The following is a 14,839-nucleotide window of genomic DNA, read 5'->3' on the forward strand; positions in this document are numbered from 1 at the left end:
AGTCCTTTAAAAAGCATGTGGTGTGGACGAGAAGGGAATGAAAAGCTCACAGGATCCCCACTCAGAGCTTTACTTTGTGTACGGGAGGCAGATGCTGCAAGGGACTAGACTATGTTCAAGAGTTTGGCCTCTGGCTGCCCCTGCCGGAAAGGATCGAGGAGAACAGCCCAGGAAAACCAAACCCAGCTGTCTCCGCATCCTTCCCTCAGAGCTGGGGGCCAAGAACCGACAGGTGTGAGGCGGGTGTTTTCCTTGAGACTCGCTTCCTCTTCTCACTGAACTGTGTGTGGAACCGTGCACCCGGCTTCCTCCTTACCGAGGGCCCGGCGCCGCTTATTGTTAAGTGTGGAACGGGGCAGGAGGAGGTGAATCTACTCAGGGCTTTGGCAGGGCTCATCTTTAAAGTTCATGGTGACTCCAGAGGGTCGGTTCTATTTCTGTCTTTCGTGTACAGATAAGGAAAGGATATCACAGAGGCTGTCATTTGGCTCGGGTCAGCACACAGTGGGTGGAGGGGCCGCAATTAGACTGGGTGTCTCTTGAATGACATAGGTTTTGTTCTTTGAAAGGTCATCAGCTCTCTGAGTCTGGGGAGGAAGGTATTTCTCCATTATCAACACTCTGAGCAGGTCACTGAGATCACTAAATGCCACGCCAATGTCCCTTTTCCCTTTCTTAATCGCTCCTGATTTCATCCCATAGAACAAAAGCACTTCAGCTGAGAGATGGCTTCTCCCAGCCTCCCTTAACAGTAGGTGCGGCAAAGGGATGAACAGCAGCTGTTGGATGGGGCTTCTGGGTAAGGTCCTTAGCAAGGGACAGACAGCTGCAAGCTACCCTATTGCCCCCCTGCCTTTCCGAGCTTCCTGCCTAGTCTGTGATTGTGACGACCTGAGGCCCAGTGTCATCATGAACTCAGTTTTGAAAATGAAAGCTTGACATTAAAGATAAGGGAACAGAGGCATAGAAGGAGCCTGGGTCTCTGGTGACTGCCGGGACTGCCATGCCAGCTGCAATCACTTTTCCTTAGATTTCATTTATGAGAAAGAGAAACAGACCTCTGTCTTGTTTAAACTACTTATTGGGGTACTTGGTTGCAGGGAGGTAAGCAGCAGGAGCAGGAGGGCTGGGGACACTCTCAGCAGACAGATTGCTTCCTAGCTTTGCATGAAGCTCTCTGGTTTGATCCCCAGCACCACATAAAGCAGGCATGGTGATGCATGCCTGTAATCCAAGAGCTTCAGAGATGGATGGAGGAAGTTCGGAAGTTCAAGATCATCCTGGGCTACATAGAGTTTCAGGCCAACCTGGGAAGTCTGTCTGGGGTAGAGATGGGGGGAGAAAGGAAAAGCAGGAGCAGTAGAGAATCTAGAACTTCCGAGGTCTTAAGTCTTCCTGATATAAAACCTCCCCTTTCACGAAAAATATTTTGTAGGGTTCTCAAAATCGCACACTGTATACCCAAATCTACATGCGGATGCCCCTCAACTTAAAATGGGGTTATATCCTAAAAAGCCCACCATACATAGACAATTCCATAAGCAGAAAATACATTAACACACCCATTGTTTCAGTCATCAACGCCCCCCAGCACACTCCAGAGAAGTTTACTCTCATGATGGGAAGCTGGCTGTGGGCTCAGCTCCCTGATGGTTCCAGCACTGCCATACCACACCTTCACACCACTTACTGTCTAGCCGTGGAGAGAACCCAAAAGGCAAAACCTGCAGGGCTGTTTCTATTGAAAAGGTGTGGCTTGTACACCATTGTCAAAAATCTCAAGTCTCATCAGGAGTCCTAGCACCTAGGAGACTGAACCAAGAGGACCACAGTTTGAAGATGTCATGGGCTACATAGTGACTTGAGGTCAACTAAACCACATACTAAGTTCTAGACCAAATGTGTTACCCAGTCAGGCCTTGTCTCAAAACTAACAACAAGGAAATCTTAGGTCATGATATATATATATATATATATATATATATATATATATATATATATATATATATATATATATATATATATATATATATATGTATGTATGTATATATATATATATATATTTTTTTTTTTTTTGGTTCTTTTTTTCGGAGCTGGGGACCGAACCCAGGGCCTTGCGCTTCCTAGGTAAGCGCTCTACCACTGAGCTAAATCCCCAGCCCCAGGTCATGATATTTTTTAAGTCAAGGTACATCTGTAATACTATAATTGTAGCCGCAGCCGCCCGGACGCACCGGGCGATAGGCAGCGGCAGTGATGGACGGGTCCCGGGAGCAGCTCGGAGGCGGCGGGCCCACCAGCTCTGAACAGATCATGAAGACAGGGGCCTTTTTGCTACAGGGGATCCAGCAGGGAGGATGGCTGGGGAGACACCTGAGCTGACCTTGGAGTAGCCGCCCCAGGATGCATCCACCAAGAAACTGAACGAATGTCGTGGAAACAGACTTCCGGAAACCTCCCCCTCCCCCCGTGTGGCAGCTGACATGTTTGCAGATGGCAGCTTCAACTGGGGCCGGGTGGTCGTCTTTTTCTACTTCGCTAGCAAACAGGTGCTCACCGCCCTGTGCACTAAAGTGCCCGAACTGGTCAGAACCATCACGGGCTGGACACCGGACTTCCTCCAGGAGCAGCTGCTTGTCTGGACCCAAGACCAGGGTGGCTGGAATGACCTCCTCTCCTACTTCGGGACCCCCACATGGCAGACAGTGACCATCTTTGTGGCTGGAGTCCTCACCGTCTCACTCACCATCTGGAAGAAGATGGGCTGAGGCCTCCTGCTGCCTTGGACTGTGTCTTTTCTTCATAAATTATGACATTTTCCTGGGATGAAGGGGGGGAAGGGGAAAGGCATTTTTCTTACTTTTGTAATTATTGGGAGGGGTGGGAATGGTGGCCTGGGGGAGGCGCCAATAAACCTCAGGTTTTGAAAAACACAAAACAAAACTATAATTGTACCATATGGGAGAAATAGAAAAGAGCCATTTGTAGTAATGTAACGCCCAAATTTAACCTGTAAACTCCATCTGCCCAAGGACCAGGTAACTCCTGGAATGCTGGAAGTTGTAGTTATTGGAAAATAGCAAAGCCTCATGGGAAAGTAGGGTGCCTTAAGGCTTGCTTCAAATTTGGCCCAAAATGGTGGAGTCTTTTTTTCCCCGGAGAGTATCAGAATTCACAGTAATATGTACTTCAGTATATGAATGTTTGGGGACAACTGGACCAGCTGCCAGAGTACAGCAGTCAGATGCCAAGACTCAGGCAAACTCAGCCCGTGGAGGAGTGAGTTCTTTTCCACTCAGGTACAGAACTCGTATCGACACAAATGCACCTCAGTAAACTTTCAGTCTAAAAGACCAACTGCAGTGATTTATGCTACGGATACATCTTTAGAAAACACGTCACGGAAACAAAACAGAGTTTATTTATATAGAGAACAGAGAGTTGCCCGCTGAGGTGGGTTCTGGTGGGATACTGAGAACTCGCGCTGGGTAAGAGGCAGGTGAGCACTGACATGGCCTTGATGGACCGCAGCTCTCGGAAGTCACACATCTCCGAAGCCTGTAGAGCAAGCTCACAACAAGAGGTGTGCCTTCTCCTTCCAGATGCCTTGCCACGTGGATCCCAGCCGTGGCTCTAGGGTCTGTCATCCTTGCATCTCCATTTGTCAGATGAGGAAGGGGACGCCGGGAACTTGCTGGTGCTTGAACAGTTGTGTTTTGAGCTGCTTAACAAGTTAAACCCCAGATCTCTAAAAGATCTAGCACAGAATGAAGACCATAATCACTAACTCCATGTCGGTTTTATCCCGAGACACACAGCCAATGCTAGAGTGCTGGAGAATTCAAGGTGTGCCCCACCTTCCCAGGTCATCCTTATCTTTCAACAGGGCCTTGGCCATGCAGAACTTTTGACAGGTGAACTTACTATACATTGTGGTTTTGCTCCCCTTGTTCATAGATGCCAAATGAATATGCAATTAACTGACTTAAATAGTTTCTCATTGTTTTCATATTTAATTTTCATTTTCTAATCAAGAAAAATGCTGTCCCTCCCCCCCCCCCCATTATTCCCTTTCCAAAGCTGGTTGTATTTTGTTTCTCAAAACAAGAATGGCTGAGGTCAGAAGTTTCTCTGAGCACAGATTGTTTGGGTTTGAAGGGAGCTGTTATCAAGTGCTCTCCTCCACTTGGGACCATGAAGGATGCTGTACTCTGGTTTTCCCTTTGTGCATCAAGCCTTTGCATAGTGTTATCAAGCTTTATGCTCTGAGCAGTCCTGTGGTTCTCATCATCTAGTTTTATAGTTGGGAAAACAGAAAATAACCTCAAGTTTGAAGCAGAGCTGTTGGAACTGGAAAATCATATGATCTAAGATATCAATTGGTTGATGGTTGTTTGAATGTCTTGATCCCCTTCTACATTTTACATGGGGGCACAGAGTTCACTGCCTTGTTGAGTATATGGTGCTGGGCACCATGGGCCAGACTTCCTGTCCTTGGCATCTGTCTCATTTCCTAAGTACAGAACTCCAGGAGCACAAAATGGTGCGCTGGCTCTCCTGGGTATAGTATGAACACAGTTCAGTGGCCTTTCACCATATGCACCTCAGAGTTCTGGAACGGAAGTTCCAAATGCCGGCGGCCAGCCCTTCATGGACAGCTCTAATTAGCAGATACTTGCTGATCATAAAAAGGGGATAAACAAGAAAATGATGACTGTGTTCTATGCTTCCCCAGGCTGTGACCACAGTCTCAGGGAGTGATGGGGAAGGGAAGGGCTGGGATGGCTACCGAAGGCCTGGCCTCTTCTCGTCTGTCTCACCTGCTTGCAACTGAAACCTCCAGGGAACAAAGAGGAAATTGCACCAATAAACATGATATTACTTGAAATCCTTGGCTTCCTGAGTGACATGGCACCGTATTCGGCTAATGCTGCTCAAGCCGGTGTGAAATCCCATCCCAGGAAAGAGGGAGATGAAGCGGGTACTTGTCTGAGTGGCAATTAGATAAGAATTAAATTGCTTTTAAAGATACAGTGTTGGTGTTTTGTAGACCCCTTTTCTGAGAGATGGGAAATCTGGGGATACTTGGCTGCTATTTCCAACACTACAATCTCATTCTAGCTAAATTAGAGCTTTCATTCATAAACTAACGAATATGCCACCGATGTCTGGATATATTCAACAGTACTAATAGGGTGGGGTCTTGCTCATTGGTTTCTTTTGTGACTCAAACTTGTGACAATTTTTTTTTTGGTTCTTTTTTTCGGAGCTGGGGACTGAACCCAGGGCCTTGCGCTTCCTAGGCAAGCGCTCTACCACTGAGCTAAATCCCCAACCCCGTGACAATTTTTTTTATAAGTGTTGGGGTTACAGGCATGAGATACCAGACCAGCCTAATGGAATGGTATTACTGGGTAAATACCTAGTGGCAAACATTTTTATTCAAATTACATTTAATTGGTCTTTACTATTCCTGTACAAAACATCAGGACCAAGAAGCAAGTTGGGGAAGAAAGGGTTTATTCAGCTTACACTTCCACATTGCTGTTTATCACCAAAGGAAGTCAGGACTGGAACTCAAGCTGGTCAGGAAGCAGGAGCTGATGCAGAGGCCATGGAGGGATGTTACTTACTGGCTTGCTCCCCTGGCTTGCTCAGCTTGCTTTCTTATAAAACCCAAGACCACCAGCCTAGGGTCGGCACCACCCACAAGCCCCCCACCCCTTGATCACTAATTGAGAAAATGCTTTACAGATGGATCTCATGGAGGCATTTCCTCAAGGGAGGCTCCTTTTTCTGCGATAACTCTAGCTTGGGTCAAGTTGACACATAAAACCAACCAGTACAGGCTAAATGGCTTTCTCTGAATCATCTTTCATCAAATTCATAACCTAAGATGCCCTGGTATTTATTTTCTAATTGCTTCAGGAATTACCAACTCTTTACATACCTTACAATAATACCATCCAGACATCTTAGAGGGTAAAGCCCTTCCCAAAACCTCTGACAACCTGACTTGAATTCTTGGGGCCCATAGTAGATAAAGAGAACGGAAAGTCATTGTCTGACCTTCACACATGCGTGCCGTGGCACACATGCTCGTGCATACATCATATGCATGTAGATGCACACGTGAAAATGATAAATAAAATTAGAAATTAAAAATACCCTGTAAGAACACGATACTGTCCCTGAGGTATCTCTTCCCTTTGGAACGTCAATGTAAGCATACGGACAAAATAAGACTATACATGTGGGTCATTCTACACAAGAGCTAGCCTGTGCTCCCTACAATATCAGTGTCTCAAAATGGAAGACAGAGAGCAATCTCAAAGAAGGGTAAAAAGATGTGACAGCCACATGGGATTGTGAGCCGGTCCCTTTCACAAGCGGCACGACTGAGGGTGTGTTGAGCATGGTAGCTGGCTTTTCTGAACTTGACCATTATTACATCGTGGTTATATGAAAATATGTGCTTGCTCATCTTTATTAAATGCTCACAACCAGAACACACCAAAGTGTGTGTGTGTGTGTGTGTGTGTGTGTGTGTGTGTGTGTGTGTGTGTGGGAGGCTTAGAAGGGAAATTCTGAGTAAAAATACATAAAGGACCTGCACAGTTGAACCAACTTAAGCTTCCGTCCAGTTTACAAATGAAGAAGACTCACACTATGGTTATTCAATTTGGCTCTGACAATTACTGGGGGGATCATCCCTAATCTACTTTTCTTACTGATGGCCTGGCTATGTCCCCAGCGGTTGCTTGGCTACATCCCCAGCGGTATTCAAAAACTAAATGGTACACCCCAGATAACTGCTATTTCCCCGCACACTCATGGTCCATCTTCTCTCATGGCTGCTACCTCCTCTCTCCAAGTCCTTTCTTTTCTCTCCCGTCTCTGCAACTCCAACCAAGTAACTCCAAACCCACCTACCTCTAATTCCCCACCCCCAGAAATTGGTTTTCGGCATTTTTATTTGACCAATGGTTGTAAATTAAGGAACAAGGTCTGCACGACGAAAGCTGGTAACTGTGAGAATTCACTCCTAGGCAACCAGACCTTCTGGTGAGAGGCCAAATCTTTTAAATTCAGACTCCAGTTTAGAGAACCTGACCTAAGTTTGAACTCAGGTAAACTAACAGGCCAGTGCCTATCATTAGTTTCCAAGTCACTCCCCAACAAAATCCAAACCTAGTTCTAGTCTCTAGGCTAATCCCCAAGAAGACCTGTGTGTCCAGGTTACACCCCACAACAAGACCAGCATCTCCAGGCCATTTCATAACAAATCTGCACCCCACAGATTATAAGCCCAACCCCTGCCTAACAACACCAATGCACGGAAATAGAAATTGTTTATGCTATGACTCCCAGCACCAGCCAATTATGTTAAAGACCACAGTAACTTCCCAATTAGATGCTTGCACACTCACTCTTCCCCCTGCCCAACCTCCACTTGCTGCTTACTATAAAGTCTTGCCTCAATAGACATTTGGGGCTCCTCATCGCCAAAACCATCCTGTCAGACGGCAGTGCACTGAGGGACCCAAGTTAGCTTGGAAAAGAAAGGTCCTACTGTGACTGCGTTGGATCAGCTCCTGTCTGTTTTGGGGGGAGGATCGCTGACATTTCCCTGGCACTACGCGGGCACAGAATTCAGCGTTACAGTGCACAGTAACAGATCAAACCGCAACAGCACACTGTGCCGTTACTTTGACACACGCTGTCGTTTGGCTCTTGAGCGAGCCCTTGGGTTAAGGGTTTTCTTTCCCAGGGTTAGTGCTATTGAAAGGTGTTGGAACCTTTAAAAGATGAGCCCTCGGGTTTGGGGATTTAGCTCAGTGGTAGAGTGCTTGCCTAGGAAGCGCAAGGCCCTGGGGACCGAGCCCTCTGGGAAGTAAGGTCATTGGATGTGTCCTTTTTTGTTTTCTGTCACTGTGATAGGTCACTCTGACCCGGGGCGACTTGAAGCAGAAAGGGCTTGTTTAGTCTACAGCATGTGGTCCACTGTGGAGGGAAGTCAGAGCGGGCACTGAAGCAGAGAGCAGGGAGGGACACTGTTTACCGGCTCACGGCTCACTCCCACTGGCTTGTTACTCTGACTTGCTTACCTAATTCAGGACTACCCGCTCAGGGGCGAATCTGCCCACCAAGGCCTGAGACACCTCCCTCTCCCACCTCCATCAGTTAGCAATCAGGAAAATGCCCCACAAGACATACCCACAGGTTAATCTGATGGAAACAGTTCCTCCAACAGAGATTTCCTTTTCCCAGGTATGTGACATTGGCAACCAGGATTAGCTGTCCTAGGTGTGTCCTTGTAGGGGGGATGCTGGGATCCTGCCCCATCTCTCCCACCCCCACTCATGATTCCAGCCGCTATGAAGTTAGTGGCTTTCTTTCTTACCCACGTACTCTTGCCCACACGGCCCAAAAGCCATGGGACAAATCGACGGCTCACCGAAGCCTCCAAAATCATGAGCCAAAAATGTACCTTGCTTGATATAAAGTGATTTTTCTCAGGTCACTGCAATAGAAATCTGAGTGGCCCAACAAACTGCCACCAACTTAGTGGCTTTAAGGAACCCAGACTTACTGTCTTGTCATGAAAGCGAGGGGGTCTGAGACGGCCCCACTAGGCAGCATTCCTTTCTGGAAACTCCAGACTTTTTTTTTTTTTTTTTTTTTTTTTCCTTTGGCCTTTTTCAGCTCCCAAAATCTGCCTGAATTCTTTGGCTCCCAGCCTCCACCATCAAAAAAAAAAAAAAAAAAAAAAAAAAAAAAAAAAAAAAAAAAAAAAAAAACCCGGTTAGAACTGGCTGAATCCTTTTCACAGTATCTCTCTGGTTCTGATTCTTTTCTCTTTCTTCCCAATTACAAAGACACTTGTGATTGAATTGGGCTTGAATAGCCCAAGATAACCTCTTAGCTTAAGGCCTTAATCCCTCCTTGCCACATACACATATCCTGACGTTAGGATGTGGACGTCTTCAAGGACTCTCAACCTAACACACAAGCATGTGCTGCGTGCGGGCACACACACAGAGGAAATGTATCAAGATGTTGACAAATGAGTTAATAAATGAAGGACACAGATTAAGAACTTGATTTTTTTTTCCCCCTCGAGATGAAAAGTCTCATTTGGAAAAAGGAAACGTCTCCCAATGATGGATGTTTCAAGCAAGCACAAATATACACTCCATTATCCGAAATTCAGAAGCTCTTAAATGGAACTTTTTAATGTGACAGGCTAACCTTTTCCAACTGTAAGACATCATAGAAGGTCCCCGTAAAGAAGTGCCCTTCCCCCATTCTTTATAACCCCACACCACTGGGAACTTTACTTCGTCATGGAGACGACACATTTCACTGCAGGATTGCCCCCAGCCTTTCACTTGGTCCACACTGCTTCCCCTGCTCATGTTCTGGGAGGGTCCTCGGTCAGGCACCCACCAGGAGATCGTTTAGTCAACCTGCTCAGGAGACAGGTAGGGTGCGGTCAGGTCAGCGGATGGGGAAGGGTGAGGAGCTGGAGAGAATGACTCCCCTCAAAGTGCTACACACCAGGCTGTTTCGACGGGCTCCGTAGTAAAGCGTTTAGGGGTTTAGAGCGTCCCCAAGCTAAAACAAAACAAAACAAAATCATGGACAAACTACTAGGGATCCAGAACCTTCGGCCCAGCAATAGCGGGATGAGAAAGTGTATTAGCAGGACCTTCGATTGTCTCCACCGCCTTCCCGCAGATACTGCGGAGAGTCCTGGAGATGGAGGACCCAGGCTTCTGGTCCCTAGAAACTAAATGGTGAGTGAATATTCTATTGTTTAATATCTGAGTGAAGTCTGGGAGTCATTTGTTATATGGTGACAGAATAGAAAAATATTTTCTCCTGTCCTAGATGACTATGGTCAGGAACTTGTTTACCATTCCCTTGGCTTTCATTTATCACATTGACCGGCACTTGCTTGCCTAAATACTTGGTTACATTCTTCGGTTTGATCCTTCAGCCCTGGCTTACTTCTCTGTTTACCACTCTCATTTACTTTTCTTATTCAAAATTGGGTTCCTGGACCAAGTCAGGCTGCTCTTGGAGTTCATTCATTTTCCCTCATGTGAATTTCTCCATTCTCCTGTTCTTGGACAGAGAGAGTGTTTTCAGCGTTTTGCTATGGCAACCAGGCTGCTATGAACATTCTTGTGTGACTCCTGGAACATCTGAGCTATGTTTTCTCTAGGGTCTGTGTCTAGGAGCAAACCGGCCAGCTTATATGTTATTAGCATTAACTGTAGAACGCATATTTTTTCCAGTGTTGATACAGTCTCACTTTAGGCAACTCTAGCACCTAAGAATTTCCTTGTCCCTCATCCATTTGATATCGTCTGATTTATTACTTTTTGTGTTTTTGAAAGATTTAACAATTCATTGCAGTTTAACTTGCTGTTTCCTAATAGCTAAGATGAACCCCTCCAATGCACACATTTATTGTGGTATATTAGGTTTTATTCTCCTGTAAAATGCCCACTTAACGACCTTTGTCCAGATTTTTATTGGAGTGCCTTTAAGGGACTGACTCATAGAAGTTTTTATGTATTCCTATTCTATCCCTTGACAGTTGTATACATGGCAAATATTTCCAGGCTTTGGATTAGATTTTCCTTTTTGTGAAGTATTTTGAGGAAAAGACGTTCTAAAATTTAATGTAAACTAATTTACCAGTCATTTCCTGTCTGGCATACACTTTAATATTGAGCACAGAGAAACCTTTTCCTCCACTAGTTTACAGGCACTTTTCTCCTATGGTTTCTTACAGTTGTAAAAGGTTAGCCTGTCTCATTTAAGTCTAACCCACCTGAAAGGGACTCTCGGGCATGAGGCGTGCACCAATTGGAGATGAATATCCTATCTTTCCATGTGGATAACCACAGAGCCGGTACCACTTTGTTGGATGGTCCATCCAATTTTATGCTATTTCTGACCCCATGAAACTTATTTTGTTTTCTTCTCCTTTTCTCTGTCAAGTGTTTTGTTATGTAGTCCAGGTTGGCTTCGTTCTCTGAATCTGCTGCCCAGGCCTTCCAAGCTGTGCAACTGCAGGCGTTCACCACCACACCCATCTTCCAGTCAAGATTCTGCTTTAAGCAAGTGAGTCTGCTCTTGGCTCTGTTTTCAACTCCATTGTTTTCCCTATGTCCCTGTATCCAAGCCATACGGTCTTTAATTATCCCAAACTTTGCAACTACAATGTCACCCTCTCCTCACCTCTGGACAAACATCCAAGCTGTTTAGGCCTTTTGTTCTATTTTGGATCTTGGGTTTTTATGCCTGCACAATCGTATGCGTACTTTTATGCCTGAAGGCATGTGCAGGTCAGAGGTCAACCTCAGGAGTTCTTCCTCAAGAGACCTACACCCTTTTGAGACAGGGTCTCTCACCAAGACCCAGGGCTTGGTGACTAGGCTAGGCTAGCTAGCCAGTGAAGCTCAGGGATCCATCTCCCTAGTGCTGGACAAATATTTTAAAACCAAGGAAAATTTCCCCTTTCTGTCTCTAATTTGCTAAGTAATGGTGAACAAACACCAGGTAAACTTCTGGTGTGGTAAATTTACACTAATATTTATTTAACAATAAATGAACCTGGGATTCTTGGGATTAATCCAATTTTGTCATGACTTACTATCTTTTTTACAAAACACCATGAATAGAGCTGGTGAGATGGCTTAGTGCTTAAGTGTGCCTCCGCTGTCACAGAGGTCCAAATTTTGGTTCCCAGCAACCATGTCAAACAGTACACAACCACCTCTAACTCCAGGTCCAGGAGGTCCGACTCTCTCCTCTGACTTCTGCAAGGTGCTGCATACATGGACACACATGAGTAACAAATACTTTTTTTTTTATGTCATGAGTTTGAGGCATGGCAGATCAGATTTGTAGTCCTAGCATTCAGGAGACAGAAGCAGATGGCTCTAAGTTTAAGGCCAGCCTGGTTTACATAAATAGTTCCAGGCCAGACTGAGTTCTAGAGATCCTGCCTCAAAAGAAACCAAAAGAGACCTTTCAAGAGCCAGGAGTAACTTCAGTTGCTACAAGTCCGTGAGACCGGTTGTGTAGCTTTTCTGACCACTGTCATCGTAAGGAAGAACCGATCAGAAAGAAGAGTATGCAGAGCATGGTCTGTTTGCTCCCCTCTGGGGAAATGTGTACGTCTGCAGTGATCTGGTCCTTTGTGGCTCTTGAACAGATGGCTGATACTCGTACATGCAGGCAGGAATTGATAGTTTTGGCGATCCTTATAATTTGCAATCTTATTAACATTTCCATGAATTAAGATGAGTTGCATTTTGTTCAACTTTTTCCTTTTGTTACAGAAATCCAAAATCTGGTGATCGAAGCAGGTTTTACTTTTCTTGTACATCAGAGGTGGGTTGTCTGGAGGGATGTGGTGGCTCCACTCTGCTCCTGGCACCCAGATTCCCTTCTTTCCATTCTGTCCCATAGCATATGCTTCTGACTGCTTTGTCACTGACTGGTTGGCTTCAAGCACAATGGTCACACTCTAGGCAAGATGAAATAAAGGGTACAAGATGTGGGCAGAGTTGAGACAGGCACGCTGGTCGAAAGTGTACAGAGACCAGCACACCGAGTCTATACCATGCATTTGAAAAGTGCAAATGCATGGCTTTAGCTCCTACCAAGCTCTCAACTGCTCTAGCCAAGGCTTCAGTGATTAGTGGCTGAAAAGCAAAAATGAAAACCAGAGAGATGAGAAAGAGCATGATAAAACTCGGCTTCTAATACTAAACACCTAACCAAGATGTCTGGTATGTCCAGGCCAGAGGTGTGACTGAGAAGGAACAGGGCTCTAGATAGGGTCATCTAGGTACGATGCCTCTGGAAAACTTAAATTCCTACCCTAGTGCTCAAAATAGGTATAGAAGCAAAGTAATCTACTTCACAGAGATGGAGGCATCCATCCCTGGGTCAACAGTATGGCTCTGTTAGGCTGTCATGTCAGGTCTGAGCTAGCTACTGCTGCCACCTAGTGGCTGTCTTCCTTTAATGGAGGCTGAAATATAAGTGCTAAGCATTGGGACCATTCTTTGAAGCCAGGAAACCATTGAGAAGCTGGCTGGCTGTATGTATGCATGCATGCACGCACGCACACATTATACATACATATATACACACATGTACATATACACATACATACATATGTATATATACATATCCACATACACACATGAACTAGATTTGAACTTCATGTGTTTCAGTCTTTATGTCTGCCTCACGAGCACCATTTGTCAACTAAGAATGTGGTCAAACTGGGGTCACTTCAAAGGGGAAACAAAAATGTGAGAATTGGACCTATGACCACAGGCCTCTTGTATCATGCAATGTACCACACCCTAGGGACTTTGCAATGTTCTGATGGCGGTCCATCTGAGGCACACAAGTAACACTCAAAAGTAGCATATACACACTAAAGATGAAAGATGTGTCTGTCTGGTGACACAAGGCCTAAGGGGTTGAGTCACTCGGGGACTTGAAACTTTTTGGGCTCTGCAAATTTAGAGGCCCAGGTCTTCAAAGACAGAAACATTTCTTCAAACCGAAGTGCCTATTTAAATTATTGTAAGATGTATTTGCCACAATGGTTCTTTACGTCTAGAAGCAAGAAGAGCCACCGGTTTAGCCGATGGAATTGACTGTCATCTTTCAGTGAAAAGTTGGAACTTGGTTCCTAAGAACAGGATGGGATATGATGGTATCTCAAAGATCCACTTGTGGTTCTAGGCCACTTCCAGTGGTAACTGGACAGGTACAAGAGACCCATGTCCTAAAAATGATATAGTAACCAGATACCTGTCCTTTCAAAGATGGAGGTTTGGGTTTCACTAAGTGTAGCCACTGAAAGCTATATTAAGAACTAAGGGGAATCTAGAATGTGGCCGAGGTCACCCGCAGTGTTTGGGGCTGGGACTCATTCCAGCAGCTGTCCTGATTCTTCTGAGGAAGAGCCACACACTGGAGCCCGGAGCTGCTTCTGAAATGAAGGAAGCGGTAGCTGTTGAGCAGTCTGTGATGAGCAGAGATGCACAGTGCTGACTCATTTCAGACTTTCAAATTTTCTCTGAGCAGTTCGAGCTCTTGCTTGCTGCCCTTCAGGCATTTGCCCTTACCGGATGCCCATCTGCTTCTGGTCACGGTGGAGTCTCTTTTTACATTTCATCTGTTTAAAAGATGTAGCTGTTGATGATACAGATGTTTCTAGTTTTCTACTCAATTGACAGCTTTATCACTTTATTTCCTTTCTTCTATTTAGGGATTAATTTGATCTTTTCCTAGTTTCAGGTAGAAGCTTAAGCATTGATTTCGTGTTCCCCCCTTAGTGTAATGGTTCGAGTTGTTCTCTATGGGCATATTCTTTTCTTTGAAACATTTTACATTACTTCAAAATTGTTTGACACATCTCATTATTTACTCTTTGATACATGTGTTAGTTAGAAGTATGCTGTTTCAGTGTACTGGTGAGGCTATTCCAGGTATCTTCCCATACTCCTTTCTAAAGTTTGGTTTTTTTTTTTTTGGACCGAATCCAGGGCCTTGCGCTTCCTAGGTAAGCGCTCTACCACTGAGCTAAATCCCCAGCCCTCTTTCTAAAGTTTTTAAAACGTTTATTCTAACTTCCTGTCACCCAACACATGGTGTACCTTGAATATACCATATTCACTGTCCAGAGTGTTCTATAAATGCCAACTAGATCAAGTCAGCTTGTGTCAAGATGGTGTTGATGTATTCAACCTTTAGATTTCATGTAGATGTTTTTATTCTTTTTTTTTTTTTT

At 45.1% G+C, this 14,839-nt stretch overlaps 1 protein-coding gene across 1 annotated transcript; it reads left to right on the forward strand.

The window, feature by feature from the left end:
• The first annotated feature begins 2,256 nt into the window (after positions 1 to 2,256).
• On the forward strand, positions 2,257 to 2,768 carry Bax-ps1 (BCL2 associated X, apoptosis regulator, pseudogene 1). Its single transcript, XM_087564292.1, has 2 exons — positions 2,257 to 2,348; positions 2,444 to 2,768. The coding sequence occupies exons 1-2, from the start codon at positions 2,257 to 2,259 to the stop codon at positions 2,766 to 2,768; spliced, it is 417 nt and encodes a 138-aa protein (XP_087420418.1).
• Positions 2,769 to 14,839: the final 12,071 nt, after the last annotated feature.

This window comes from Rattus norvegicus, chromosome 8 (assembly GCF_021556685.1).
Source record: "Rattus norvegicus strain SHRSP/BbbUtx chromosome 8, alternate assembly SHRSP_T2T, whole genome shotgun sequence".
Classification (NCBI taxonomy): domain Eukaryota; kingdom Metazoa; phylum Chordata; class Mammalia; order Rodentia; family Muridae; genus Rattus; species Rattus norvegicus.

Excerpts from the sequence above, each read along its gene's own strand:
- Bax-ps1 (XM_087564292.1), top strand. The coding sequence starts at position 2,257 with ATGGACGGGTCCCGGGAGCAGCTCGGAGGCGGCGGGCCCACCAGCTCT. Across the intron at positions 2,349-2,443 it reads TTTTTGCTACAGGGGATCCA|ACTTCCGGAAACCTCCCCCT; the intron begins GCAGGGAGGATG and ends TCGTGGAAACAG.